Source organism: Lepidochelys olivacea, assembly GCF_965140295.1.
Source record: "Lepidochelys olivacea isolate rLepOli2 genome assembly, chromosome: 7".
In the NCBI taxonomy this organism is placed as follows: Eukaryota; Metazoa; Chordata; order Testudines; family Cheloniidae; genus Lepidochelys; species Lepidochelys olivacea.
The window spans coordinates 24,164,006-24,191,680 of NC_140417.1; the positions used below are offsets into that span (position 1 = coordinate 24,164,006).

Sequence of the window (27,675 nt, forward strand, 5' to 3'; positions counted from 1 at the left end):
ACAAAGATTAGGCGTATTTTGGGCCAACAAAACTTCAGTGGTTACTCTTTCAAAAATAATTTCAGCCTTGGTGAAAGGCCTTGAAAGAGAGCAGATCCTCTCCCATTTAGTTAACTTAAAATGGGGATGCTCGCCAGCAAAATGGACAATTAGCATTTGATTCTGGTGCTGTAATGCCCACTCCCTGGCCTGGGCATACTCCATGGAACTCTGAGGGATGACAGGCTATGTTGATCATTTCATTGCAGCTGACTGATGACAAGTGTATACTCCTGAACCCAGACAGATGGGTTTTGCTTCTTTTCAGCCAGTCACAGTAGCAAGTTTAGGCTTGTGCATCAAATTGGGAACAATCCTCACATACTCTCTGTGGGGCTCTTTAATGGCAGCTGAGAGTCTTGGCACCAACTTGCTCCTCTCTATTAGAGGCCAGAAAGCAAAAGGGCTGGATAAAGTGATGGAGAGAGACACAAACATTTCTAAAGGCCCCAAAATTCCAGTAAGTGAAAAGTGCAGATACAGTGTGACGTAGCGATGAGCAAGAGGTTCTGGGGTGGGTAGGGAGAGGCACAGCATTAACAGACAGACTGGTAAGCCCAACAGAAATGAGGTATCACAAACTTTTATTTGCCAGATTTTGAGTTTTTGCACCATGTCACGAGAGGCACTTGACAGAAAAACAACAACCAAACATGACTTGCATCTAGATTCTGCAGGACCAGTTCAACATCAGGCTCAAGGACAAGCCTTGTACAGTGTGTACCTGAGCAACTGGAGTGACACAATGTAACACGCTCTGGATGGTGCTGCGAGCTGCCTGCTTTGCTTACATCGCAAGCAGATTGAGCAGCTACAAAAGCAACAGAGGGTGGGAGGCTGCGATTGTAGTGACCCTTCTCTGAATCTATCCAGACAAATCTTCCTAAAGTCACTGCCAGGCAGGGTGGTATTTTTGCCTCTTTCACAGCTGTTGAGAGGTGACACGGAAGTGAAACTTACCACTGGATGCTGACAAACACGTCCCCAAAAAAGATGCAGGGAACATGCTGATAAGTTAAGTTTATCTTTAGTAATGATCTACAGCAAGGCCACGCGGGCCCAGATGTAAGGAGGATGGTGGTTCTCCATTTCCAAGGGACCTTTATGGAAAAGCTGTAAGATTGTGCAAGAACGACAATGGAAACATTGCACAGTGCTGTGAAAGCACTGGGCACTGACTCAGGCATCCCACGGGAGTGAGCAATCCATGCAGGCTGGGAGAAGGTCTGTCCTCAACCGAGTCAGATGTTTTAGTGCCCATTACTGTAACAGGGGGCTTCTCACTCACACCCATGCTTTGAAGATCTAAGCCTGACAACTTCAGAGGAAGTTGCTGGAAGCATCACAGCACAATTCCGGCCAGCTGGGCAGGTGACATGACACGTCAGCAACTCTAAGATATTGCCGATTACTTAGGGCTGCGTCAGGAGCCAAGACCTCAGAACTGTACTCTCTTATTAAAAGAATATCACAAATAATGCCCTCACCAAGCCAATTGGTATTAGCATCACTAGGGTATATGGGCCATTACCAGAAAACACAGTAGTAGTAGTCGTCTTTAGAGAGGATCTGAACTGTAATCAAAATGGAGATCTACAGTCAATGCACTGAGATCACAACAGTGCTGCACACACACACATCTTCCCAGGCATAGTTCTTACTTTGTACTGTTCAACAGCAAGTCTCTCCCGCCACACGAAGCCAGGCACTTGAAACACCAGTCACATTTCCCTCAGCTACACCTGTTGCAAGCCACGCCACAGGAACATGACCCGATGACTACAGAAACAATCTTTTAGAGCCACAATGTGGCTCCCTAACTTCTGTCCAGCCAGTGAAATCTCTCTGTGCCTGTGTCTTAGCCCAGGATGTTTCCTCACTAGCGATCATTACAATAACTGCATCAGATTCAAATTACCGCAACTTTAAATGACACCTCCTTTGCATTCAGACACACAGACACATGTTGTATACATATATACACACACACACACACACACACTGCAGCAATATATAGATATCATATATACACCCACCCATTGGCATGGTTTCAGATGTGACGGTTACCCTCATTTCCCTTTTCAGAACAGCTGTGTAAAGATGGGAGGTTTGTATTGGCACTTTACATAACTGAAAGAGAGTGCGAGTATGTCCAACTGTGGGCACAGTGTTTTGGGTGGGGAAAAGGGCAATGGTATAAAACCGGGATTGCAAACAGTCTTTACAAAGCTTTTTAAAATGCCGTATGATGGCAGGAACTTACAAGAGCATAGCACCATCCTCAGTGTTTCCCTGATTATTCTCATAACAAGGTTCAGCACCACTGGGTTAAAGAAAAGCATTGTTAAAATGGGTGTGGATCAATGTGCATCATACAGACAAATCCACACACACACGTAGACTTAAACACGCTCTGGCCTTTGTTTAGGTTTCTCCCAGTGCTGTCACTCTTGCTTGAGAATATTGGTTACTGTTCAGGATTAAGGTGAAACTTTTTCAAATGAAATTTATTTTGGGCGGAGGCGGGGAATGTTTCCTTTAACGGGTCTGTTGCTCTTTCACAGCTGCCTATGCCTCCCCCAGTGGCATAACAAGCACAGACGTTACAGCCTTTACCGCTGTGAAGCCCCCGCCTGGAACCTGAGAGGTTAAGTCAATTAGTAATTAAATAAAAATCATGATTTTCCAAATCCCAAGTCTCTACATGATGTCAACTTTGCAAATGGTCCCGACTAGAGTTTTTCTGGAATCCAAAATTAAATTTTTTCAACATCCTGATTTCTTTTCTTTAATCGGAGGTCTTGGATATTCCCAGGGACCTCTGTAAAATCACCTTTGCCTGGGTACAAAATTGCACTGGCGGTCCAGGCCAGGTGTGAATTGCATTTCCCAGCTGTTTTATACCAACTGAATGTTTGCAGGCATCAAGCAGTACACAGTGCAGGGGAGCAGCGCACGGGAGATGTAGCTAACATCCAGGATTTGGTGGAGGCCAGCAGGAAAGTGCCTTGAACAAGCCCCACCCATCACCCTTAGTTACTATAAAATGGTTTGTTTTGATGATGGCGAATGGAGTGTGCAAACAGTCTGGTCCTACCGGAGCATGGAGGTCTGAGATACCAACCAGGTCCTTTCCTTTGGCAAATGCTGTTCTGGAGCAGAACAGATTTCTTGGGGATCCAGAGGGAAATGCATGGACCAGGAGAGAGAGGCTGATCTCCGCTGCCAAGCCGTAAGCCACATTTTGCTATTTGCCACGTGCTTGTCTGTGAGGGCTTCTGAGCATGGAGCTAAGAGAAGAGTTATGCTGAGAATGGTGGAATTGCCTAGAGAGAAGGTCCCTTCTGGCTCAGGCTCTCGCTGGGGCTCGAGGAGAACTGACACCTGGCCAGTTTCTTCCAAGCCATGAGATCACATCTCTAAGATTCAAGGGCTGCCCAACTGGGTTGTGTTTCCTCCTCTCTGATACAGTCCAATTGCCTGGGATATGCCAGGAGAGGAGGGCAGCCTGTATGTTCTGTTCCTTTGGCAGCCCCAAGGGCGGAATTGCCAACAGCCCAACGAGTCCCCCCAAAAGACAAACAGCAAGAGAAAAGAAAGCACAACGCTACAAACCACGAAGAAGTATTTCCAGTGCCTGGGGGATGGGAGGGGACAGTTTCCAGGCAGAAACCAAGAAGATTTTATCCTTTGGAGAATTGACATCATGCAAACTTTGGCACTGAATCCAGGGGCTTTGTGCCTTTATGCTGCCATTCACAGCTGTGCTCACTGAGTGAGTGGGTCGCCAATTCCACAGGAGCAGTTTGGCTAGGAGACAGTCAAGCTGGCTAGTCCATTTCACAAGCAGTGGCCCACAGGCCTGTGAACCAGAAATAAAGCAAGTGGCAATACGAACAGGTTTGGTCTGGCTAATGCATTCTGTGTGTTCTTAGTCAGCATCAAATAAATTAAAAAGCTCTAATTCAGAACTGTTGGCTTTTTAAAGAGGTTACAGCTATTTTTTTCCATTTGATAAAAATTTCACCTTAATTTAAAAATAATAAAAAAAAGTAAAACCACGAGCAACACAAATACTCATTATGAAATAGCACCAGGTCTCTGCTCCGGCAAGCTGGCATGCGGGGCAATGCTGCAGGGAGCAGAGATGGCAACAAGGAGAGTCTCAGACCAAACACACCATGTGTGGCCAGGACCTGGGGCAGGCCCAGGGTAGGTTCCCCTGTAAGAGTCTTTCACTCAGAGGGCAGGTGGGGTCTTCTCTCCCTTTGGTCAGTTTCCCCCCGGACGGGAAAACCCCACTAAAACAGGGCAGTTTATGCATTCCTCTTTCCATCAGACGTGTTGTCAGCAGCAATTTGGACATCTGCAGAAAAAGAGGAAAGAGTGGTGAAAGCAGACGACTGGGAGTCAGGACCCCTACACCCCAGCATCTAGACACACTGGTGTTACAGCCTGCCCGTTTTCACCGACATTCTGGGCTGAATCAGCACAAAGGGACATTTACTGTCCTAGATTTATTGGCAATGGAGAGGAGCGGCACTGCTGGTCCCCTACCTGAATCTGCCTGGTGCCTGCATTGGAGATCACAGTCCTCCTTGGTGTAGAAACGGTTGAGGTTCCCCCTGCAGCCGCTGTAGATGAAAGGCCGGCACTCTGCCACTTTTTGGTTATAATACCACCTGAGTGTGAATCTGCTGCAGTCTCCCTCGTCCAGGGGCAAGCTGCATGGATCAGCTGGGAGGGGAAAAAAGTGAGCAGAGTTGCTGGTTAGGTTCCCTGGGGCTGAGGGAAAAAAGAGATCAATGCTTAAAAATCTGCTCTGACATCATACCTAGCAAAACATCATCAGAAGACATTAGGATGCCTCTTGCCCTTCAGAACCCAAGGCGAACCCCCAGTAAGGTACCGCTAGAGAGAAATGGAAAGGAGCCAGATGGGATTGGCAGTTTTATATGTGAATGGAAGACACTTAAACATTTTGCATTGGTCAGACCTCTGTGGAAAGGAAAACGGAGGCATACCACCTCACTGATTTAATGGCTGAATGCCAAACTGATTCAACTCTGGAAAGCAATGGTATCTGCACTGTGTTCACACCCGCTGAAAGGGAAGACGTGTTGTCTGTGCTGCAAAACCACAATGTATTTTCTAACAAGCCACGAAAGTCACCCTTGGCTGACTCAAAATCATTACAGAAAGACCACAGCCACCTCCCAGCAGAGCTACAGGGCCACTGGCAAGGTTCAGGAACAAACTTGTACAGAAATACAAAGCATGTTAGACCTGGGAGTAATTAAAGAGTCTGACAGCTTTTGGGTACCACCTGTGGTCTTGGTCCCTAAGAAAGATATCACTGTAAGGTTTTGTGTTGATTACAGATAACTCAGGGTGGGCACAGTACTAGATGCTTATCCTATGTCTAGAATAGGTGATATGCTAGATATCTTAAGCAAAGCTAAAAGATCTCAGCTTTTTTGATTTGGCAGAGATTATTGAAATATTCCCTTAAATGAGGCTGCACAGAAGAACGCCACTTTCATCACTGACAGGGCTCTCTGAGTTCACAATGTTACCATTTGGGATAATTAATGCAGGGGCCACCTTTCAGAGGCTTTCAGCCAAGTGTTAAATGGTTCAGAGGTTTGCAAGGGCCTATGTCAATGACATTGCAGTGTTTGGCAACATTTGTGCTGAACACAAAAAACACTTACAAATGGTGCTGCCAAAGCTCAAAAAGGGAGGTCTACCCATAAAAGCCTCTTAAGTGTCAAATTGGAGCAGCCAGAATTCCTTATTTGGGACACTGGGTAGGGAGAAGACAAATATCTCCTGAACCCTTGAAAGTTGAAACCACAGTAAATTGGTCTGTACCCAAACCAAAAAACAGGTTCAATCTTTCATAGGTCTGGTAAACTATTACAGAAGGTTTGTGTATCTGCAATCACAGGCCTATGTAAAAAGACAAAGCCTAACAAAGTTGTATGGACAAAGGCAGGTAAGAGAATTTTGATAAGCTAAAGAAAGTCTTGTCTGAAAAAGCCCCTTCTAGCTAGTCCAGATTTTGATAAAATGTTTGAACTGTGCACAGATGCATCAGACCCTGGGTTAAGGCCTATCCTGATGCAGACAGGGTAAACAACAAGAAACACCCCATTGCTTTCTTAAGCAAGAAATTATTCTGTCATAAAGAAAGTATGTTATGCAATTGTGTGAACAGTCAAGCAGTTTAGGCCCTATCTTCTTAACAGGAAGTTCAGAGTTTTAAGGAATCATTATCTGTTGATCTGGTTAAACAAAATTAAGGCTCAAATTCCAAGCTTCTGCACTAGAGATTTATACTACAAGAACTTGATATGAAGATTGTGCATACCAAGGGAGAAGAAAACATGGTGGTAGATGCCCTGTCCGGGAAAGAGGGCCCTGACCTGCTGCCTCCAGGTCAGTCAGTGGCTAACCCTACTGCAGCTTTGTAAGGATGGAGGTCTGATGAAATACACCCCTGTATTCACACCCTATGCACTATTGTAATCATCTTTGTATAAGGTATGCCTTGTAAGGTATCATTTCAAAACTCAATTTGCTGGTCAGTACTGTCCAGATAAAATATGTGTGGAAACACTGTATGTGAAGTTGTAAGTGTTACACTACACCCTATATTTGTCATAGTAATATTATGATGATACGATTATGGCATAATTATGATGCATTTTGTAAAAGATGGGTCATGTAAGGTGTCATTGGAAAAGTTATAATTTGCTGGTTATGATTATCCTATTTGTATGCATGTATCATTTTTGTATCTGAAGTGATGAATACTGACTATGGATCCGAATTTCAAATGGGATTACTCTGGAAGACACCCACAGCCAGCCTTTCAGGTACAACAATGAAGAAACATGACAGTTAATAGGTCATCAGCAAAGACAATGGGCTGTGGAATAGCTTAACCTTCCTGTGGATGTTTCAGCCAACCTGTAAGTAATGGCTGCTATGACTCTGCAAGGGCATGTGACCAGACCACATTTCTCTAGACTCCATTTTGGGTGCCTGTATTTTTCCACAAACTGGGCTGGGAACTGTTTTTGGCACAAAGGGTTCCTGCCATATGGAATAGCTATATAAGGCAGGGAGTGACATCATCTGTTGTTCTTCACTCCCCCACAACTCAATACCTGAGAGAAGCTCCAAAAGAAAAGGACTTGGAGCGGGGGTGGGGATCCCACGCTGCAAAGCAAGTGCAGCTTGTGCCTTGAGAATCTGTAAGACTGCTTGTATCATCAGTCAAGGTGAGAAATTGTTAATTCAAATCCTATTCTTCTAGTATGTTAATCTTAATTTGCTATAATTTATACGCACTTAAAATCTATCTTTTTGTAGTTAATAAACTTGTTTTATATTTTAACCTAAACCAGTGTGCCTTTAAGTGTCTGGGGGAAAACCTCCGCTTAGTTACCACAAGTGTGCATACTCCTCTCCCTACTGAGTGAGAGGCGAACTGAGTAATAAATTCATATTGGTCGGGATTTTGGTCTGGGCAGAACAGCTCCTTCGTTCGAGGCTGGGAGAAATCTTGGCTGTAGCCTTTCTATTGTTGGTTCATGCAATGGCTGGTCAAAGCCTGCATGTAACTGCGGCTGGGTGTGTCCCTGCCTGTGGAAGTGTAAGACCCGGAGTTGTCTAGAGCTTGTCACAGCAGCAGTGTGAGAGGGAGCCCAGGCTGATCAGTCAGAGGGCTCAGTGGTACCCCAGTTCCAGGTGGCACTCTGGGGGGAACCCATCACAATAAGGTTCCCCTGTATCATGTTAAGAGTGCATGTTCAAGACCCACGTAGCAGCAAACTGGTCAAACAGGCCTGCTGGGAACAAATAAGTGTATGTTTGCCTTAATTTGCATTTAAGCAGTAAACAGAGTCATCAAGCAGGAAGGGAAAACAAAGGAAGCTTAAACATATAGGAAAAACAGCAGGGAACATCCTGCCCCACAGATGCCGTCTCCTACTTCTCACCTGGAAAATGTTTTTCAAGAGAGGGACAAACTATAAAAAGAAGGGTCAAACACCCCAGGACACCACCTCTTTCTCTCTCCCTCCGTCTGTCTCTAGCATTGCTCCTAAGATGACCAAAAAAACCAGCTGTTGGACTCTGGGGGTGGGGCATGTTAACATTGCTGGAAGCATGTGGTGAGAAATTTTGCTTGAATCTAATATAGTTTGTTAAGTTAGGCACTAGTAGGCGTTTTATCTTTATTTCTCTGGTAACCATTTCTGACTTTTATGACTCAATAGTTGTACTCACTTAAAATCTATCCCTTTGTAGTTTATAATCTTGATTTACTGTTTTATCTAATCCAGTGTGTTTAAATTGAAGTGTCTGGGTAACTCTATTTAAGATAATAAGCCAATATATTATTCCCTTAAAGGAATAACGGACTTAAAATATTTGTACAGTCCAGGAGAGGGTGGGCAGTACAGGACATACATTTATGGGGGGAAATCCAGGACTGAGGGCACGTTGGGGTCACTCCGCAGTAGAAGCAAAGCTGATGAGAGCCAGGGTGTAACTGGCAAGGTGTGGCTTGCATGCAGTTTGTGAGCAGCCCAGGTGGGAGCTACTTCAGCAAGGTATTGTAAGGCACGCAAGGTTGCATGGCAAGGATGACGCAGGCCCTCACTGGTCTGAATCGTTCCCCGATATGTCACAATACCGTCTCACCTAAACCTGAAGGTCAGTACCTGGATCCTATGGTGACTCGCACTACGTCAGCACTTTGGATAGCTTTCTCAGCCCTGAACCCTGATACTAAGATTCGCATCTGCTGGATAAACCACCAGCTCTTGAAAGCCTATGTGATCCATCCCTATGCTTCAAACCTTGTACTGGATTGGTAGCCAAAGCACTGTCAGAGAACCAAATGCAACTGCTGATCACCCTCACCTTTACTGTGGCTCTAAAACAGGGACAGGCAAACTTTTTGGCCCGAGGGCCACATCTGGATATGGAAATTGTACAGCGGACCACGAATGCTCACGAAATTGGGGCTTGGGGTCAGAAATGAGGAGTTCAGGATGCAGGTGGGGGCTCTGGGCTGGGGCAGAGGGTTCGGATGCAGGTGGAGGGTGAGGGCTCTGGCTGGGGATGCAGGCTCTGGGGTGCAGGAGGATGGGACAAAGGGGTTTGGAGGGCAGGAGGGGGATCAGGGCTGGGGTGCTGGAGGGGGTCAGGGGTGCAGACTCCGGGCAGCGTTTACCTCAAGCAGCTCCTGGAAGCAGTGGCATATCCCCACTCCGGCTCCTATGTGGCGGTGCGGCCAGGTGCGCACTGCCCCATCCACAGGCGCTGCCCCTGCAGCTCCCATTGGCCGCGGTTGCCAGCCAATGGGAGCTGCGGGGCGGTGCTTGGGGCAGGGTCAACATGCGGAGCCCCCTGGCTGCTCCTATGCATAGGAGCCGGAGAGCGCACATGCCGCTGCTTCCGGGAGCCGCGCAGAGCCATGGCACACGTGGAATGGGGCAAGCCATGAACTCCGCTCACCGGCAGGAACTCAAGGGCCAGAATAAAATGTCTGGAGGGCCGGATGTGGCCCCTAGGCAGTAGTTTGCCCACGTCTGCTCTAACAGATGCCACAATGCAGTGCTGTGATCTGGATATTTGAAGCATTGCAGTTTGGGACCTGTAGTCTCTCTCTGGGTGGCTGCTATCTGCTCCATTTCATGCAAATTAAAAGAAACATTGCTTTTAGCAACGTGCCAATATGATCTTTGCTGTACTGTACTAGATGCTTAGTATTTAGGGCATTGCTGTTTCTGGGAGGGGTAAGAATCCTCTATAGAATCCTCATTAACAACATGGCAGGGCACAGAGACTATAAGAGGAGGATCTTTGTTTTCCACCCAAAGATTTCCTTTTTCTTCCTTCCTTCTGCACAGTACAAAGAGTTTTATTCACTCAGCCATGATTGGACACTTAACAGTTGGGAGACCGGCACCATCTCCTCCCTGCAAAAAAAATGCCAGATCTCTACCACACTACTCAGGGGTCACTGTTAGCACAGACCACTAAACTTATTAGTCACTTTACTGGGAGGTGGGAGAAAAAAATCAGATGAACAGTTTCAAAAGAGGGTGGAGGGGGAGAGTGGTGGCTCCCCCTTGTGATAGGAGAGTTATCAGGCAGGTCTGCTTCTTACCTGCCTCAGAGGTCTCTCTCCTCTGCTGGCCGTGCTCAGGAGCTGCCCTGGGGATGATCACTTTTACAAACAGAAGTAAAGTACTTGTTTAGGAAGTCCTTGTTTGCCAGAGGAGAAGCCTCCTAAACCTGACTTCCCATATGTGAAGAAGAAGTGGAAAGGCTAATGGATGGACTGTGGGTTCAGGAAAACCTCTGGGTTTATTTCACAGAGGCAGTGCAAGATAGGAGGATGAGTGGGTCATATTCCAGAGCTGGCTTGCCCACAAGTATCAGGAATGAAAGGCGGAAGATGCTGGCTCCCCTGAACTGTAACAAAGCCCTCTCCCTGGCCACACCATGCACAGGTCACCTGCCCTTTCACCTCAAGATCAGAAGTCACAAAAATGGGGTCCCAACTTGCATGGGGACAAATCGCAACACGTAAGCAGCAGAGTTGCTTGAAAATCCTTCAGAACTTAACTATTGTACATCATTACTATGCTATCTCCTCTCTTGGTGGCAACCTTGTGGTCCTCCTTTTTGCTGGAGCTTTCTGTTGGAATCTACTTTTCATGAGACAGGGAAGTCCTGGAACCCTTGTGAAATACCTTCAGGGACCAAATTTCCACACCCAAATAGCCTTAGAGAATATCAGCAGCTTCAGACCTTAGAGAGAAGTCTTTTTCTCCTGATTATCCAACACCATTCAGTGAGGTCTCCATAAATGGCAGTTTCAGAGTCATCACGCTTCCCATCAGATGTGGCATCTACAGTCCATGCCAAAATTATGGCTAAGTCCTGGGCTCATCTACAAGAATCTAGGCAACTAGCTCTTAAATCATATTTCTAACGTGTCCCAAAGCAGGGCATAAAGGCTTCCTTTCTTCCTCTTTCAGGTTACAAGGACTTCTTTTCTGCCCCATTGATTTGGGAGGTGTCCACCTTGTTGCTGTATTACAAGAGTTGATTTTACTAAATAGCAATTACAATGCACGCGGGTTTTGAATTTTAAATGCAGGATACATAAGCTAAGGTTTCACATAAAATACTACCACCGAGCATATTTAACAGGAGGATCCCGCCTTTTTTTCTGAAGAGGCCACTTCTGTTGTGCCTGAGAAGGAGTTCGGCCTCCATGGCCCAATGAGCCCTTGGCTTCTCCGTCACAAGTGAGATCAAGCTGGAAAATGTTTGCAGCTGTGCTGTGATTTTGTTTTGTGGATGCTTGTCCACTAAGAACTGGACAGAGATCCACCCACTCCTTTCACATAGGCTGCCAAACACCCTTCAGATGGTAACAACTTCCACTGGGCAGGCTGGGCACAGTGACTGAGAGGTGAAAGGCTCCGTATCCTGTTCCCACCTCACATGCCAGCCAGCCTCACTGCAGGAAGCAGTCACGCACATCGACTTTACCGACCCCTAATGACTAGGTTAGAAAGGCAGAGGACCACATAAAACCAAGTCTGCTTCTTTTTCTCTGCTCCCCCCTCCACCCCCACCCCCACCCCGAGAGTGCTGGAGGGTCTCATTTTCCTCAGAGCTGTCGGAAGGTTAAGGAAACTCACCATCACTCAGCATGGTGCTCTCTGTCCCATCAGCTTCCAGGCTCTCTTCATAGTCCTCCATTGCGTAGACATGCTCGTACTCAGGGTCATTTGTGTTCACAACACGCACCTCGTGCCCTGGAAAATAACACCGGCCATATCAGAAGGGCCACAGGACAGGAAAGTGCAGGGTGGGAAGGGCAGGTGGATGAGGTCACTGGGCTAGTTGCCCGAGCCATGTGGGAATTCATCCCTCATCATTCCTAGGATGACGACAATTAGCCTGCAGCTTTGATCCTGGGAGCAGATTCAGTAACAGGCCTGGTCAACATGCCACTGAGTTGCCTGGCTGGTGCACTGGCTTGTTTGCACAAAGGTAGCCGGAGGGAGAGGAGTTGGCTGCACTGCTCAGTAACTAACCGTGCCACAGGGGTCACTTCCCTGAAGGTGCAGTGTCACAGCACAGGGACCGGTGTGGCTACAGCTACACTAGAACATGTTGTGCTCATTTTACTGGGATGGACACTATGCCTGGAAAACAGATACAAAATGTTCTAGAGCAGACAAGGGGTGTGTGGGGGCAGGACACAGGGAAGCGAAGAGGCTGTCACTGAAAATGCTAACAATTAAATAAATGGGGAATGAACACCCTCTCTGGAGACTTATCTCTGCAAATCTCTCTGTGCCCTATCTCAACGGGACAACAGAGAAGCTGGAAAAGGAGCTAGAGGGAGGATTTGTGCCACCTTCACTTACTACTGGATGCAATTCAGGTTTAGATGTTTACCCACCAACCTATGCTGCTTTACCAGCCATGCTGTAGCATCTGGCCAATCAATCCTTCCAGTCATTCTACACACTTGCCTTCACATTCCCATCATTCTTCAGACATTCCCTCTTCCCATTCCTTTCACCCCCTCTACCTATGAGCCCATCCATTCATCTACTCTCCATCCATATTCACTCATCCACGCACCCGTCATCCTGGACATTCACACACCCATTACATTCACATACCCTTCCATAAGCCATGTGACCATCCTGCAGTATCTATCCAAGCCATACACTTACTCCTCTACTCAGTCACTGTTTATCTTTCCATGAACCTACCCATTGATCCTGAGCACCTTGTGCACTCCAGCTGTTTGATAAACAACACTCCCTTCATTCTGCACATCACTCTCACTCGCCTGTCCCTCTGATCAGTTGATCCAAAGGTGGTTGGGGTTTGACATCATAGCAAAGACATCCCTATATGTTCTGTGTCATTGTGAGAATGCAGATGCCCTTCATTAAGTCATAATACAATGGCCCATATCTAGGTGCATCTTAGCATTAAGGTAATAAATAGCCAGAACTCTACTTTTAAATGGCCTGCAGCTGCCTTAGGTTCTCTGAGTTACTGTTACAGAAGGTGGGTATTGCAATCCCTTGGTACCCGCAAGTGAAGGACATTGTAATGGCAGAGCTTCCATGCAGGACTCACAAAGTCAGCACTGGAGAACGATTATGATGACAGGGCACAAAGAGACAAGACTCACCCTCCTCTTCTTCAGCGTGTGACAACTTAAGCACAGGGACTAGATGAGCATTAACAGACAGGAATGGTTGGGTGGATGGATAGTTGGGGAGAAGACCTAAGAGAGGCAAGGACACAGCACAGACATCAAACAGGACATAAGAATGACTGACATGGCTCCCCTCCCCCCGACAAGTCACGGGCTAATGCTCAAGAGCAGCATCAGTACTGTCCACTTCCAAGACTGCTAACAGCCAGACAGACATGGTGCAAAACTAGCATTGCGTTGGAGACCTAAGGGAAGAAATAGGCATTATGGAGAGAAGCACCATAGACGGGCAGGTCTGGACCACCTCTTGCGGCTCGCCATTGGACACTGAACAGCAGCACTTTGTTTGCATCAGCCCTGGCCTGTGGCATAATCTATGTAATTGTATCCTCCTGCCTCTGATGGGACAGGACCTCCTGGGACAGAGGCTAAATAGAAAAATTCACCCTACTGACTTCACTGCAAGGTGATGGCAATATAGATGCTGGAAATACCAGCAGAAAGAGACCTATAGGCAGGATGCATGCACAAAGGGAGATATATTCTCTTCAGATTCCCTTCATCCTAATCCACCCAATCCCCTCAGCAGAACTGGGCTTCCTGGAGCGGGCAGACATGCTCTTGAACACAGCCCTTGGTGAGTTAGAGTTTGAACAATATACAAAAACAACAAGGCAGCTGTCAAACACCAGTGGAGGACAAGACAGGACACAGACGAGCACAGCAAAGGTCTTCCCAGATATGAGGCAGGCTCACTCATGGCTCTGGATGAGGCATGTGGTCACAGATTCTACACACAAATAGGAAGGTACTACAGGAATGCTGAGAAGCCTATGAACACTGTGCCCTGTACGAATGATGCCTCCAATACTAAACTCAGCCTTTCCCCAGCTTGGTACAGCCTGCTGGGTCTGGCTGGAAACAGTGTGGAATTATCTACTAGAAGATAATCTCTCTCACTCTCTCTTGCCATTCAAGGATGGAGTCTGCTTGGCTCTGCTCTGGACCGGTTTGGCATGGGTGGTTTAGAAAGATGCTCTGCTTTCTCAATCACCTGTTCTGCCGTGATCCTGATTTCCTCTGGTATTTCTTCTTCCTCTCCTGGAAGATTTATGTCTGTTCCTTGCATGTGTCCCCCATCCTCCTTTGAGAACAATCAGGCAAATAATTCATTTCATGTTTGCCCAAACATTACCTACCTCTGCGTCATAGCTCCTCCTTGCCAGGCTTACACTGCTGGCTGCCCTGCTGGCCTCCTCTTCCCTACAATCTTCAGCTGTTTTTTTACCATTTCTGGGAACCTGCTATGAAACCCTCCTTCCTCCTTCCCCTTCGCTTTCCTCACCAGCCCTCTCTTCCCTTCTCTTCCCTTCCCTTCCCCCACTCACCTCTCTCTTCCTCCCCTGATCCACACCAGGCTCAGCCCTTGTGCAGGAACAGATCTTACCCCGGATGAGTCTGTCAATGTCCTTGTCCCATCTTATTCTCCTTACTCTAGTGCAGGGGTCGGCAACCTTTCAGAAGTGATGTGCCGAGTCTTCATTTATTCACTTTCATTTAAGGTTTCACGTGCCGGTAATACATTTTAACGTTTTTTAGAAAGTCTCTCTCTGTAAGTCTATATATTATATTACTAAACTATTGTCGTATTGTAAAGTAAACAAGGTTTTCAAAATGTTTAAGAAGCTTCATTTAAAATTAAATTAAAATGTTGACCTTATGCTGCCGGCCAGCTCAGCCTGCTGATGGTCTGGGGTTCTGTTCACCTAGGCCAGCAGCGGGCTCAGGGGGGCTGGTGGCCGGGACCCCAGCTGGCAAGGGGCCGGCAGCCAGAACCCTAGACCGGCAGTGGGCTGAGTGTCTCAGCCCGCTGCCACTCAGGGGTTCCATCCGCTGGCTCCTGCCAGCCGGGATCCCAGCTGCAGGACCTGCTCAGCCTGCTGCCGGTCTGGGGTCCCGGCCCTGCCCACATACAGTGGGTACCTACCTTCTCCCTGGTTCTGGCCATTCTCTTCCTCTCTCTCTGCACTGAGCTGAGGGTGGGAGTGAAGGAGCAGGCTGGGGGTTGGGGTGTAGGGTCTGGCCAGGTGCTAGAATGAGGAAGGGGGCTCAGGGTTGGGGCAGGAGGTTTGGGTGTGGAGCACTTACCTGGACAGCTCCCATTTGGTGCGAGGGATGCAGGTGGGAATGTGGGGGGTGGGGAAGGTGCAGGAGCTCCCATTTGGTGCTCAGGGTGGGAATGTGGGGGTGCAAGAGTCAGGATGTGGGGGGGTGCATTGGGTGTGGGGGGCCTGGGTATGGGGGGGTACAAGAATCAGGGCATGGGGTGTGGGGGGCTTGGGTATGTGTGGGGGTGCCAGAGTTAGGGCTGGGGTTGTGGGGGGTGGATGAAGGAGTCAAGCAGAGGGCTGGGAGAGAGGGGCAGGAAGCCAGCACACTGCGGAAAGAGACAGGGGAGCTGGCAGGACCAAGCTTCTGCCCCCTGCCCCCGTGGGATGGGGTGGGGAGCAGAGAAGAGCGGGCCAGGCAGGGCCAGGCCGAATTGGATTTTTAATGGCACGCGTGCCATACGTTGCCGACCCCTGCTCTAGTGTATTTGCTATAGTGATTCCTCAGTCCTGGCTTGCACAATAATTGTTCTTTTACAGGCTTGTTACCATGTATTTGGTGCCTTGGTATCACAAGTATTGGCTTCTCCAGGCACGACTACCCATAAGTTACTCTGCCCACTGGCAGTCTGTTCAAAGTGAGTCGGGGAGAGCCGCATTAGACCCTGGGTCCAGAGAAGGGATGGCTGCTGTGACTCTCTGTTTGCTAATCTTGGCGTAGCATGTCAGATGCTGTCTCAGGTTGGTTGGGGACGCCCAGTGCAGCACTCTCCTTTTGCCATCAGATGCTTGGCCACGCATTCCTGTCCGGCCTCTGAAGCTCGGCTTTGAAACTGCCCTATTGGCAGTTCTAGGCTTGGAGTCTACTGAGTCCTCCTTGCCTATAGAGATTCGCTCCCTGGTGCTACCCCCTCAGAATCCCCACCGCACTCACTGACACCCCGAGTGCTGCCAGACGTGAGACCTTGCTGAGGAATGTTTCAAACTGCAGCATGTCACTCATCACCTCTTCTGCCCTTGCTACCCCAGTTTCCATTATCTCCTGCTCCTGGCCTAGTCAGTCACCCTCAAGGACAGCTCCCCTACCAACCCAGCCACTCTCGCCAAATCTCCTAGGGCTCAATGCCAAACCAGCATCTCCACAGGGCTGCCTCTTCTGTTGGCAATCTGCCAACGTGGCTGGTGCTACAGGGCTGAGCTAGCTGCATGTGACCTTCCAGGACGGGCCATGGCCCGTTCGTGAAACCTGCTACATATCTGGGAGAATGGACCTGCTCGTCAATGACAGGGCTGCTGCTCAGCACTGCAAACTGTGCATCCTTTAATCCCAAAGGGGTTACAAGAAATCAGTGCTCACGTGGTTCAGAAGAGGAGAACTGCCCGCCGCAAGCTGTGTGGAGAGAAAGAGAGAAAAGAGGAGGTTAATCCATGGGGAAAGCCTTCTCTAGCATCCTGGCACTTGGCACAGACCTGCCCCACCACCAGGTATCAGGAAAGGGACATACTAGATTGATAGGCCCCTAACACTTGCACGGGGCTTGCACATTGTACTCTGAACACCTCCAGATGTGGGAGTCATGGTACATGCAACTTAACCAAAAGAAGGAGAGAGGAAGGAACAAAGGGACAGAGGGCAGAGTAGGAGACAGTGAAGGAGACAATTTTGTTTACCAGTTTCTGCCCAAGGAGCCCTGGTAGTGATAAGAGATCAGAGCCGGGGTGCTGCTGAGAAGTCAGTCAGCCCCAAGTGGAAGGTGAAGCCTCACTTACCGCAGTGCTGACTCATTTCCTGCCTGACAAATGCACGGATCTCTTGTTCCTGCAGAGAAAACCAAGGGAATGAAGAGAGGGAAGAGATGCCTTCCGGCCCCCCCCAGCCCATCATGAGCCTGCCTCAGCTGCTTTGGGGATCACAGGGAAAAGAGCAGTCTCCCCCCACTCCAACAATCCAACATTTGAGCCAGACCTGGAGGGAAACCGTAAAGGGGAAAAAGGCCTCAAGCCTGCCATGCAGGAAGGCAGAACTCAAGGGCCAGTCCCAGCCCCTGGGAGAGGGAAGTATCCCACTTCTCTGACTGACTGCACAGTAGCACGGATGTGTTGTCATTGTGGGTCAGGGCTTTGCTCCAAGACCTCAGGGAGCTCTCTTCTCACCGTCATGCCAGGGTCCCCCTTCTCTCCTCTCGAGCCTTCGAGTCCTGGATTCCCCTGAAAACAAGCCAAATGGGAAATCAAGAGGCGTGCTACATGGTCAGCAACTCCCTGAGCCAGGAGACACCCACCCTCTGCAGAACCCTGTCAACCCCCTAGGAAGCTCTCCTCTTCACCTGACGGGGGCGGGGTTCAAGGTACAGCGAATACATCCAGGCAGAGCCAAGCATTCAGCCAGGCAATGCACATCCAATGGGTCAGAAACATGCTTACACACCTGATCTCCTCTCTCTCCTGGAATCCCAGGGACACCTCGGGTCCCTACAGTCGACTCCCCTGGGGGGCCTCTTTCACCCTGCAGCAGGAAAATACACACTGAGACACTGGCCGGCAAGGGGAGTTCTAGGATTGGGCCATCCAGAGAAGGGCAGTAACTACCATCCCCCACACGCCCCAGAGCTCCCTCTTGCAGGGAATGGGGCTGTTCCCTAGACGCAGCTCTAAACGAGCTGGTACACATGACAGTCTCACTTATTTCGAGAGAGATTTCTCAGCCGCTTCCAAAACATTAGACTCTTCTGCTTTCATCTCCCTATCCCCAGTGAGAAGCCCTCAAAGGCTGGTCCCCGTGCCCTTGTAGGTGAGAACTGTCCCCTAGGGGAGCAATCCAGCCTGATCAAAGATGCAGCTCTGGGGAGAGACATCACGCATGGTGACCTCGGGCTGGGTTCAGGGCAGCCCTGAAGCTGATCTTGTGGGTGAATGGGAGGTCATGAAATAGCAGTGCTCCAGAATACAGCCAGAATGAACACACTGCACCCCCACGGGGCACTTCCATCTCAGGGTCGGAGGCATGCTGCTAGCATTCATTAATGAACCCCACCGGCCCTGGGAGGCAAGGAAATCATCCCAGAGATACAGAGAGAGGTTACGAGACTGACCTGAGTCAACGCGTGAGCCAGTGACAGAGCTGGGAATAGACCTCAGGAGTCTGACTCCCAGCTCCCTGCTCTAACCAGTGAGTAACACTGCCGTCTAACCAGTGAGTAACACTGCCTGTCACTCTAACAGCCTCTGCACATCACTCGCGTGGCACCGTTCATCAATTCAGAAGGTGGATGGAGCTGATCCTGCTTGAACAGAGTCTAACTACCACCTCCTTGCTGCCTGCTAACTGCAGGCAGGTCCGGGACCTGCTCACTGCCCTGGGATGGGGATATGACCAGGCAGAACTGAAACAGACGGGAGGGGAAGGGGAACTGCTTCCTCCATCCTGTGCCTGCCAAGGGACCCCTGCAAGCTCACTCTCGCCCTTCATGTGGTCTCTTGTTCCTGAATACTGCACGGAAAAGGGGTGGTTGCTCCCTCTCAGACACTGGTGCCTTTGCTGCCAGGGCTGGGAGTGCACTGGGGTTTGTCATCCAGTTTTGGTTTCCTTGTGGAGTTCCGGGGACAGGAGCTCGCCACCTGCTGGCCATTCAAGGGCAACACTGTCCTGGTCTGGAGGGGTGGGTAGAAGCTGTAGGGAAATGGCCATGCAGAGTGGGGAAGAGGTTCTTACCTTCTGCCCTTGAATCCCCTCAGGGCCCTTAGGGCCAACGCTACCTGGTGGGCCGGGTGGGCCAGGTGCTCCATCATTGCCCCTAGGGCCTGGGGAGCCAATAATGCCTCGAGCACCCTGAGAAAAGAGGCAGGGGTTAGGAAGGGCATGACCCACACTGGGCAGTACAAACTGGGAGTGTGACAGACTGGCACCTTGGCCCACGCCGAGTCAATCTCCCGCAGCACTGACCTGCTCTATACCCTTTGAGATAGGCGTCGTCTATTGACAGAGAAGTGTGGCCAACACTCACAACGTCATCACAAGACCCAGCATATCTGAGGGTTTTCTTAGAACCCCAGCTCCTGACATTCTGTGATTACGTGAGAATTTCAACTTGCTTTTTAAAAAGAGTGAGGGCCTCGCCCTCCTGGTTGCAGAGAGAAGCTGAAGAAGGTGTCCTGAGTGCGTCCTTAAGGCCCCCCAAACCAGAAGGTAAAGAACCCAACATTTAGTCATTTAAAAAAAAGCCAGTTTTTCAGCCAATCTTGGAATTTTTTTACGGCTTGACGCCTGATTTTTGAACCCTTGGGGATGGCCATACAGCATAGATGCTCTACCCCCACCCCCATCACCCCCGCCCCCCAAGCTGCAGGACAGCCATGGATCTGTGGGGAGGCACCAGACGGTGCCAGTTGTCAGTGGGAGAATTGCAGCTATTCTCCATCAGGCCTGTGACTGCTCTCACCAGCTGGGAGTTCTAACAGTGAACTGACCTTGTTCCACTCCCACTTTTGCTACAGCCTGAAGCACCGGTTCTGCTGTGCCAGAATCCTCTGGAAGGGAGGATGTTGAGGAGTTTCAAGTCAGTGCTGAGACCCGTGTCTTGGTTAGAGAATCACGGTTCCCCAGCTGGCCAGGCATATCCTTACACCCTACTGGACACGTCAGTGTCCAGCTCTAGTTAACAGGCAACGAGCTACTGATGGTCAGCGTCTGAAAACTGTCCAGCAATTAGCAAGTCGGGGCACCAGAGCTTTGCCATCATGCTGGGGTTTGCCGCAGCAGCAGAGGGCTCCTGTGGGGAAGTTTCCAAACTCCTAAGCATTTAGGTATAAGCCCTGATCCCACCAACACAAGCTTCAAGGGCACTGAGTTTGGCCCTTAGTAAAGCACAACTCACCCGGTCTCCTTTCTCTCCCTGGTCTCCTTTGGCTCCCTGCTGACCATCAAATCCCCTGTCACCCTGGGAAGGCAAAGAACAAGGTGTTTTTTCTAGCGAGATTTGGGGTAGGGACACTGGCGGATTACAGTTTTGTGGGGCCAGAGCAGGGCACCATTTCTGGGACACTGCCCTGGGGAGCAGGGTCGGGGCCCAGGGGCTTGCCCCACTCTGCCAGCCTGATGCTCCAGCCGGGGAGTGGGGTCAGGGCTCAGGGGCTTACCCCGCTCCACCTGCCTGGCGCCCCAGCTAGGGAGTGCTGTCAGGGCACGGAGGCTTGCCCCACTCCGCAGGAGCGCTGGATGGGCAAAGCGGGTTGGGGCACAGGGTTGCTCATTTTCCAGGGCCCCCCAGTTGGCTGGGGTCCCTGGGATCAGGCCCCGTGGGCCCAGTGGCTAACCCACAACTGGGTAGAGGTGCCATTGTCAGGTGATCTTGGGCCCCAAATGTCAGGTTTGTACAGAGTCTAACAGCAGTTAGGTTAGAAACATTATGTCCCAGCATCTAATTACTTCCCAATGCTCACTGAGTGCACTGGAAAGGGCTGCAGGGTCATCTTAATGCAGAGCCTCTGGCCGCTTTGGAGCCTCTATTAGCAGCACTGGAGAAATCCCACTGTCTGCACATAACATGGGCACGTGCTGTGGCGTGCTATTAACCAACAGTCAGTGAGGCAGCTCTGGCCAAGGAAGGCCATGATCTGAAGAGAGTGATCAGCAAGCCCCACAGCAGCCCCTCATCCACAGGCCTCACTCCACCACCCCAAACATTATTGCTCTTTAATCCCTACCTTGGGTCCCATGAGACCTTCTTTCCCGGGGATTCCTGGGGTTCCAGGCATGCCCAGCTCTCCCTAGGAAAACAAACCAGATGTTCATTCTGGCCAGTCCAGATGTGCTCGCATCACATTGCCCTTGGAGCCAGCTGGGTGCACTTACCAGTTCGCCCTTCCTTCCTGGAAGTCCCATTCGGCCTGGAATCCCTGGATCCCCCTAGAGCAGACAGAAGGAGACACAGGTCAGTGGGAGACAGCAGTGTAATGGAGAACCAGACTGGACAGTGCCCTAGCCCCTCCATACTGGGCTCATGTCTAGAGCACAGACTGCTTTACTGAGGGAGTTATATCTAGCCCGTGGCTTCCTGGCCCTCCTCTACTCCAAAGGAAGCCAGTCCACTGAGCAGTGCTCTGGGCGATGCCACACAGCTCCGCCCGCCCATGGACTCGCCCCTCCTGGGGTTCAGTTCCGGTTGGGGGTTGCTGCACCGTACAACCCCAGGGCTCCAAAGGGGTGGGGTTGAGGGTCCCCCCGCCTTCCTCAATCTCCTCAGTAGCCTCCACAGCATCCCGGGGGCCCTCCAGTGCTGCAGGGCAGGGCTGATACTTGGGGCTTCTCAAAGACCCCTCCCTCGTCGGCTACACAGACCCCCGCTGGTGGCTCAGAGGGCCAGTGCTGGTCTAACAGAGCTCAGTTCCATAGCACCCCAGCCCCTCAGCCAAGTGACACGACCATGCTGCCCTGGGGCTGAGACTGGGCCCAGAATTAGCTCCACTGGGTTCTACCAGATGGGGATTGAACTGTCACCACTTCCCATAAGCCTCTTGGCCCCCAGGGCAGCCTTTATTCCCTTGGAAGCCCTTAAGCATCAGTCATTTCCCCAGGGATCCATTCAGCTCCGCAGGGAGCACAGGGCTCTTGGGCGGCTCCACTGGCAAGTCCCAACGCACTGTCGTCCCACCTTCCATTAGCGTGGTGGCTCTGCCGCCTCTGGAACCAAGCGTCCCCACCTCTGCTGTCTGGCTGGAGAAGGGGAGTCACCTGTGCAGACCCGTGAACACTCACCTTCTCCCCCTTATCTCCATCCTGGCCACAGGCGCCTTTCGGTCCCCGATCCCCCTGCAGTGAAGAGAGACGTCACAACACCGCTCCATGACCCGCTTCGACACTAACCCCTGGGGCAGTGGGCTGGTTTTGCAGACAGGGTCTATGCTGGGTGTCGGGTATCGGGGGGAGAAATTCAGGCTATCAAGGCCATCAATGTCTTGCAGCTGATGCCACTGAACCCATTCTTGGGAGGCTACGCTGCCCCCTTGGAAAGACCCCACTGCATCCGAGCCCATTCCCAGGGGCCAATTGGTGGCCTGGGGGTTCCCTGACATTGATCCTGAATGCACACGGGGGGTTCCTCTCTCCCCAAGGTGCTTGGTCCCAAGACACTGCCATGAGTGGGCTCAGCGTCCCTCTGGTCTGCCCTAGGGCTACGTTTGGCCCAGGCAGGCAGGCTCTCTCAGGGTCACAGGAGGACAGACAGACACAGGAAATGCCCACCTTAGGGCCTCGCATTCCCAGTGGCCCTATGTCCCCTTTCTCCCCTCTTGTTCCTGGGATTCCATCCTTTCCTGGCAGGCCCTGGAGAAAGAGGAAAACACAGAGTGACTCTCGGGCTTTACTCTTGGACAATGGGCAAGAAACAGCAGCAAAGGACAGTTCCTCACCGACTCTCCGGGGTCTCCCGATTCGCCAACTTCACCCTGGAAAGGCAAGCACACCAGGTCAGGGATGGAGGGGCTGAGTGCCTGAGTGACGCCCACGTGTACATGCCAGGATGGGGACAGCAGATGTTCTGGCAGGCCTGTGTGCACACGCACTTGCCAGCACACCTACATCTGCGCACAAGTGGCACATGCAGGGCTGTGCACACCTGTGGCTATTCTTACCTTCTGGCCCCCAGGGCCGCGTGCTCCTGGGAAGCCTGTAGAGCCCTTCTCCCCTTGCTCGCCTCTTCCTCCCTGCGGGTGAAAGCACACATCAGTGCACAGCCTGAGGAAAACTCCCCCTGCTCACAGCAGGCAGCTGGAGTGACAGAACCAGCTTTTGAAATTATATTAGGTTCTAAAAAAAGGTCCCCAAATGAGAGAAATAAAACGTCCCTGATTTGCTTCCCCCACCACAGTGACTCACTAGCCAACTCCCCTCCTGGTCAGACTGATGCACCTCCAGGAAAGCAGGTGTCCAGAGGCCACTCTCTGCTGAGCACCCCACCACTGCCAGTGGGATCGGGGAGCTGGCGCTGGCCAGTACAGGGTGCCCCGAGCCATCAGCAGAGTATAATGCAGGTTGGGACCAAGCCTGTTCCGTCACATCTCGGCCCGTTCCCCTGTAGTCTCCAGTGACACGCCCCTCTCTCGTTCTCCTCCTTGCCAGTCTCCATTCCATAACCAGGGCCTGCAGCTCCCACTGCCGCCAGCCCAAAGCCCCTTCTCTCTCAGTGGCTGCGCTCACAGCAAGCAAAGGGCACAAAGCATCCAGCTCCTAGCTCCTGGGGCCAGCTGTGCTCCACAGTGCCCAGTCATCACAGCACCTGCTCTCAGTCCTGCCAAGCCTTCAGTGCTCTGTGGCTTCTCCCAAGCCTCTGGGACAGCTTTCAGACAGGCATGCTCCCATACCTGCCTGTCCTCCAGCTGCTCGCTCACGTACCTTCTCTCCTGGGAGGCCCGGGTCACCCTTGTCACCTTTCTCCCCTTCCATCCCCTTCAGGCCACGGTCTCCCTGGGCAGGGAAAAGAGCGGAGGGTGCAGGGAGTCAGCCCCCTGACAGCACAGGGAGGATGACCCATAGGTGGGATTCAGAGAACAGCAAGGCACACATTGGGACTGGAGGGGAGATTCCTGGGGTGGAGTCTGGTCTGTCTGGCTAAAGCGACATGAAGACTTGGGGGAGGAGGTACACAGGGGAAGTGTCTGCTGAGATCTGGGGTGTGAACCCCAAGGCAGGGGCAGGTCACGTGCAGTGCGGACTGAACCCCAAGGCAAGAGAGGATCATGGCAGGGGGATGCGAAGGGACGGACCTAGCAGCTACAGGTTCAATAGCAGGAAATACCTCCAGGCTGATGAATCTCAAAGCATCCTGGGAACAGCCCACTCTGGCCCCTGGGCAATGGGCCCCTTCAGTGGTTTTCAAACTTTCTGAGCCAACCCGCACTTGGAGTTATAATTTTTGGTTGCACCCCGCCAACCCAGACAAAAATAGTCACAATGCATGCCCCTCCCCACGAGGGTTTTCAGGGTGGGGGAAGGCTCATGTGATGGTCTCTGGGGGCAGAGCCAGCGCTGGGCACAGAGGCTGCTGGGAACAGAAATCAGCGCAGCCGCGGTGGATGTTGACACTGACCTGTAGGCTGGGTGGCTCGCTGAGGTGCGTCAGGGGGTGGAGATGGTGTGGGGCTGGCTTGAGCCCCACTGTGCAGGGCTGACCCAAGCCGCCTGGCGTCGCTGCTCACCCCCCCAAAACGTTCCTCCACACCCCCCTAGGGGGTGCACCCCACAGTTTGAAAACCTCTGCTCTATGGGGTAGGGCTCTTACCGGCTCCCCCTTGTTCCCCCGGACTCCAGCCGGCCCCTCCACAATGACAGTATCACCCTGCACATGGGGAAAAACAAACAAACCACACGGTAGCCAATGAGAGGTCAAAATAAACCACAGACCCATGCTGCAGTTTGCAATCCCATGGGTTTAAACAGGCTCATGTGCCCAAGGGCCATCAGCTGCTGCCCTCAAGCCAGTCAAGAGTCCAGCTCACACCCTACACGCACCACTGCGGTGCATGGCAGACGGCTTCCCACGCCGCCGGAGACCAAGGACCTACACAGCCCAGCAGTGAGAAACCCAGGGTTACGGGAGCAGCCCCAGGGCTAAGGACTGTCCAGTCAGGGCAAAGCCAAAGCTGGCCACTAGCACTGGAAGGGTTCATGTAGGTGGACCTGCTGTGGCAGCATTTGGGCAGGAGCACCTGGTGTGCAGGCGGCAGATGGAAAAGCTCTGTGCACTGCAGCTTTGCCAGCACAGAATTACTTTTTCACCTTCCTCTGGGGACTGGCTCAGACAGTCCCAGGTCTGAAGGCAAGTGGGCCTTTCTGGTGTGGCAGTTGGGGCTAGAGGTCAGCCAATGAGCCCCTAGCAGCATGTAAATGGGGAACTCACCTTGTCTCCTTTGGGCCCCATAGCTCCAATGTCTCCCTAGAAGGGAAGAGAGCGTTGGTGAGAAACATGCCTCGCACAGGGACATGTGGGTCTCACGACTGTCAGGCCACTACCAAACCCGAGGGCCTCCCTCAGAGCATCAGGGAGACCAGCCAGAACCCAGACCCTCAGAGGGGAGGAGAGTGGTTGGAAGGAGCCCCAAACCTGGGGCCTTGGGGACCCCAAACCTAGGGAAGTTCATGGGGTCCTGAGAGGCATGAGTGGAGGGCTCAGGATCAGAGAGAAACGGGTTCATACCTGACTTTATTAGAACTAGGAACTGGGAGAAATGAGAGCAAGAGGGAGAACAGGCCATGAGCTCCCCTGGAGAGGAGACAGCCCCTGGTCAGGCAGCAGCCCAAGCAGGCTGGGGGGTGAAATCCAGGGGCAGCTCTGGGCAATACCCTGCCTGACCCCATCCCATCAGCGTGGGATTGTACCCCATGGGCAGGTGCTTGTACTTCAATAGCAGCCTGATGGAGGGGTAGGTGGGAGAAGACTCCCCTCCCCCGGCCCCACCGCTCCCCACCAGTAGGTTGCTTACTTTGTCACCTCGCTCCCCTCGGTTTCCGGGAGGCCCCTAAAGGGAAAAGAGAAGGGGAATCACTGGCGAGCGGGAGCCAATCCCAGCCCCTGGTTAAAGAGCAAGGCAAAGGGAGGAGGAAGGTATTTACCGCAGGCCCACGATCTCCCTCCAGCCCTGGGCGCCCGTCTTCACCCTGCCGAGGAGGAAAAGAGCACAGTGAGACAGAGCACAGGGCCGGGAATGGGAGAGCTGGGCCCTGAGGGCACAGCGGGTCAATTCCATAGCCTGCTATCCTGATCCATGGTGAGGGGGGTGAGAGGCAAAGCCCCAGAGCAGTGACCTCGGCCTTGGGGAGGGTCCTGGGCACAGGATGCCTCCAGGGTACCCATTTGTGGGCTTTCCGCAGCCCCAGCCAGGGTGTGCGCCAAGGGGGCGCTCTCCTCAGGGAGATGGGCTCATAAGTGTCTTCTCCATCTCTAACCTCCAAGACTGCTCCACATACCCCTGGCCCATGAAGAGCCGTGTCAGTATCCCAAAGACACAAGGCCTGGTAGAGTCCTCAGTGCTGAAGGGGAGCACAGGCCGTGCTCCCCACTGCTGTACCGCAGGCTGGAAAGTCTTTCTGGCCCCATGGGATCGATGCGCTTGTCCCCTCACACACAGCAGTGCTGGGGAGAGGGGTGGGTTAGCGTGGTCTGCACTCACAGCTGGGGGAGGCTATAAGGGAGATACGTACCCGTGGCCCTGGGTCTCCTCGCTCACCTCTAGGGCCCGGCTGTCCAGCCCCCACGTTCCCCTACAGGGCAGAGAGACAGAGCATTAGTGATGCTGTAGCTAACAAGAGCATTCTCTGAATGAGCTGAGGTAAGCAGCAATCCTGCACACCTTGCCCAAAAGGCCAAGTCAGGCACTACCCGGGCCCTGCTGGATCCAGCCACTGGCTGCCCCTTTCCACGCCCTCTGCCTGCTCACTTTGTCCCAGCTCTGGGAATCTTCAGCATTATGGTCCATGGGACACTGCCCTGCACTAGGGTTGCCAACCCTCCAGGATTGGCCGGGAGTCTCCAGGAATTAAAGATGAATCTTTAATTAAAGATTATGCCATGTGATGAAACCTCCAGGAATACATCCAACCAAAATTGGCCACTCTACCCTGCACATACATGAGATTGCATGTCTTGACAATCAGACATGTGGCGAAGCCGGAAAGCCATGGCCTCTCCTTGCTGCTCCCTTGGTGCTCAGAGGTTTCCATGTGCGGGGCAGGATCCTCATCCCTGCACCCCTAGGGATGCTGCTGTCTGTTGGCTGCTTGAAGGGGATCCGGCTCTGCTTGCCCATGCCCTCAAACTGGGAAGTCAGGTCATGCAACAGGACAGGAGCTCATTTGCTCCTTGGTACCTGTACTGTAACAGCATTGCCAGCCCCAGGATCAACCGATGGGGCCTGGCACCACAGTCACACCCTACAACAGGCTTCTTCAGAGAAAAGCGACTGCACCAGAGGCCAGAGGAAGAGAGAAGAACGGCCTTTGCAAATGGGTCAGAGATACACTTGGCCCCAAGGACTCCCCCTGTAGGTAGCTCTGAGATGTCCCTGTACCTCCGTCTATCAACATCACAAGCCCAGAAGCCGCACTGGGGGAGAAAAGTCTGGATTCCTCCAGAGACCCATCCCCCAAAGGGGGACAGGTGTTATTTGAAGGCAATAGGGAACATCCACCAAGCAAGAAAAAGAACACTCTAGCTGTGGCTCTTGGAGAATACATGCCCTTCTCCCGCACTC

General features: G+C 51.6%; 1 protein-coding gene across 1 annotated transcript in view; it reads right to left on the minus strand.

Moving 5' to 3' along the window:
• Positions 1-606: 606 nt before the first annotated feature.
• COL7A1 (collagen type VII alpha 1 chain) overlaps positions 607-27,675 on the minus strand; it is a 114,549-nt gene continuing 87,480 nt past the window's right edge. Inside the window, exons 100-122 of the mRNA XM_084634206.1 lie at positions 26,627-26,686; positions 26,039-26,083; positions 25,909-25,944; positions 25,326-25,361; positions 24,708-24,764; positions 23,822-23,893; positions 23,062-23,133; positions 22,840-22,875; positions 22,673-22,753; positions 22,187-22,240; positions 21,284-21,337; positions 21,136-21,198; positions 20,307-20,369; positions 19,145-19,261; positions 17,861-17,938; positions 17,587-17,640; positions 17,203-17,251; positions 16,790-16,822; positions 14,379-14,468; positions 13,298-13,393; positions 11,778-11,894; positions 4,597-4,776; positions 607-4,405 (exon numbers count right to left, since the gene is read on the minus strand). Coding sequence (XP_084490332.1) covers positions 4,356-4,405; positions 4,597-4,776; positions 11,778-11,894; positions 13,298-13,393; positions 14,379-14,468; positions 16,790-16,822; positions 17,203-17,251; positions 17,587-17,640; positions 17,861-17,938; positions 19,145-19,261; positions 20,307-20,369; positions 21,136-21,198; positions 21,284-21,337; positions 22,187-22,240; positions 22,673-22,753; positions 22,840-22,875; positions 23,062-23,133; positions 23,822-23,893; positions 24,708-24,764; positions 25,326-25,361; positions 25,909-25,944; positions 26,039-26,083; positions 26,627-26,686 — 1,593 coding nt within the window. The 3' untranslated portion in view covers positions 607-4,355. The remainder of the gene's footprint in view (positions 4,406-4,596; positions 4,777-11,777; positions 11,895-13,297; positions 13,394-14,378; positions 14,469-16,789; positions 16,823-17,202; positions 17,252-17,586; positions 17,641-17,860; positions 17,939-19,144; positions 19,262-20,306; positions 20,370-21,135; positions 21,199-21,283; positions 21,338-22,186; positions 22,241-22,672; positions 22,754-22,839; positions 22,876-23,061; positions 23,134-23,821; positions 23,894-24,707; positions 24,765-25,325; positions 25,362-25,908; positions 25,945-26,038; positions 26,084-26,626; positions 26,687-27,675) is intronic.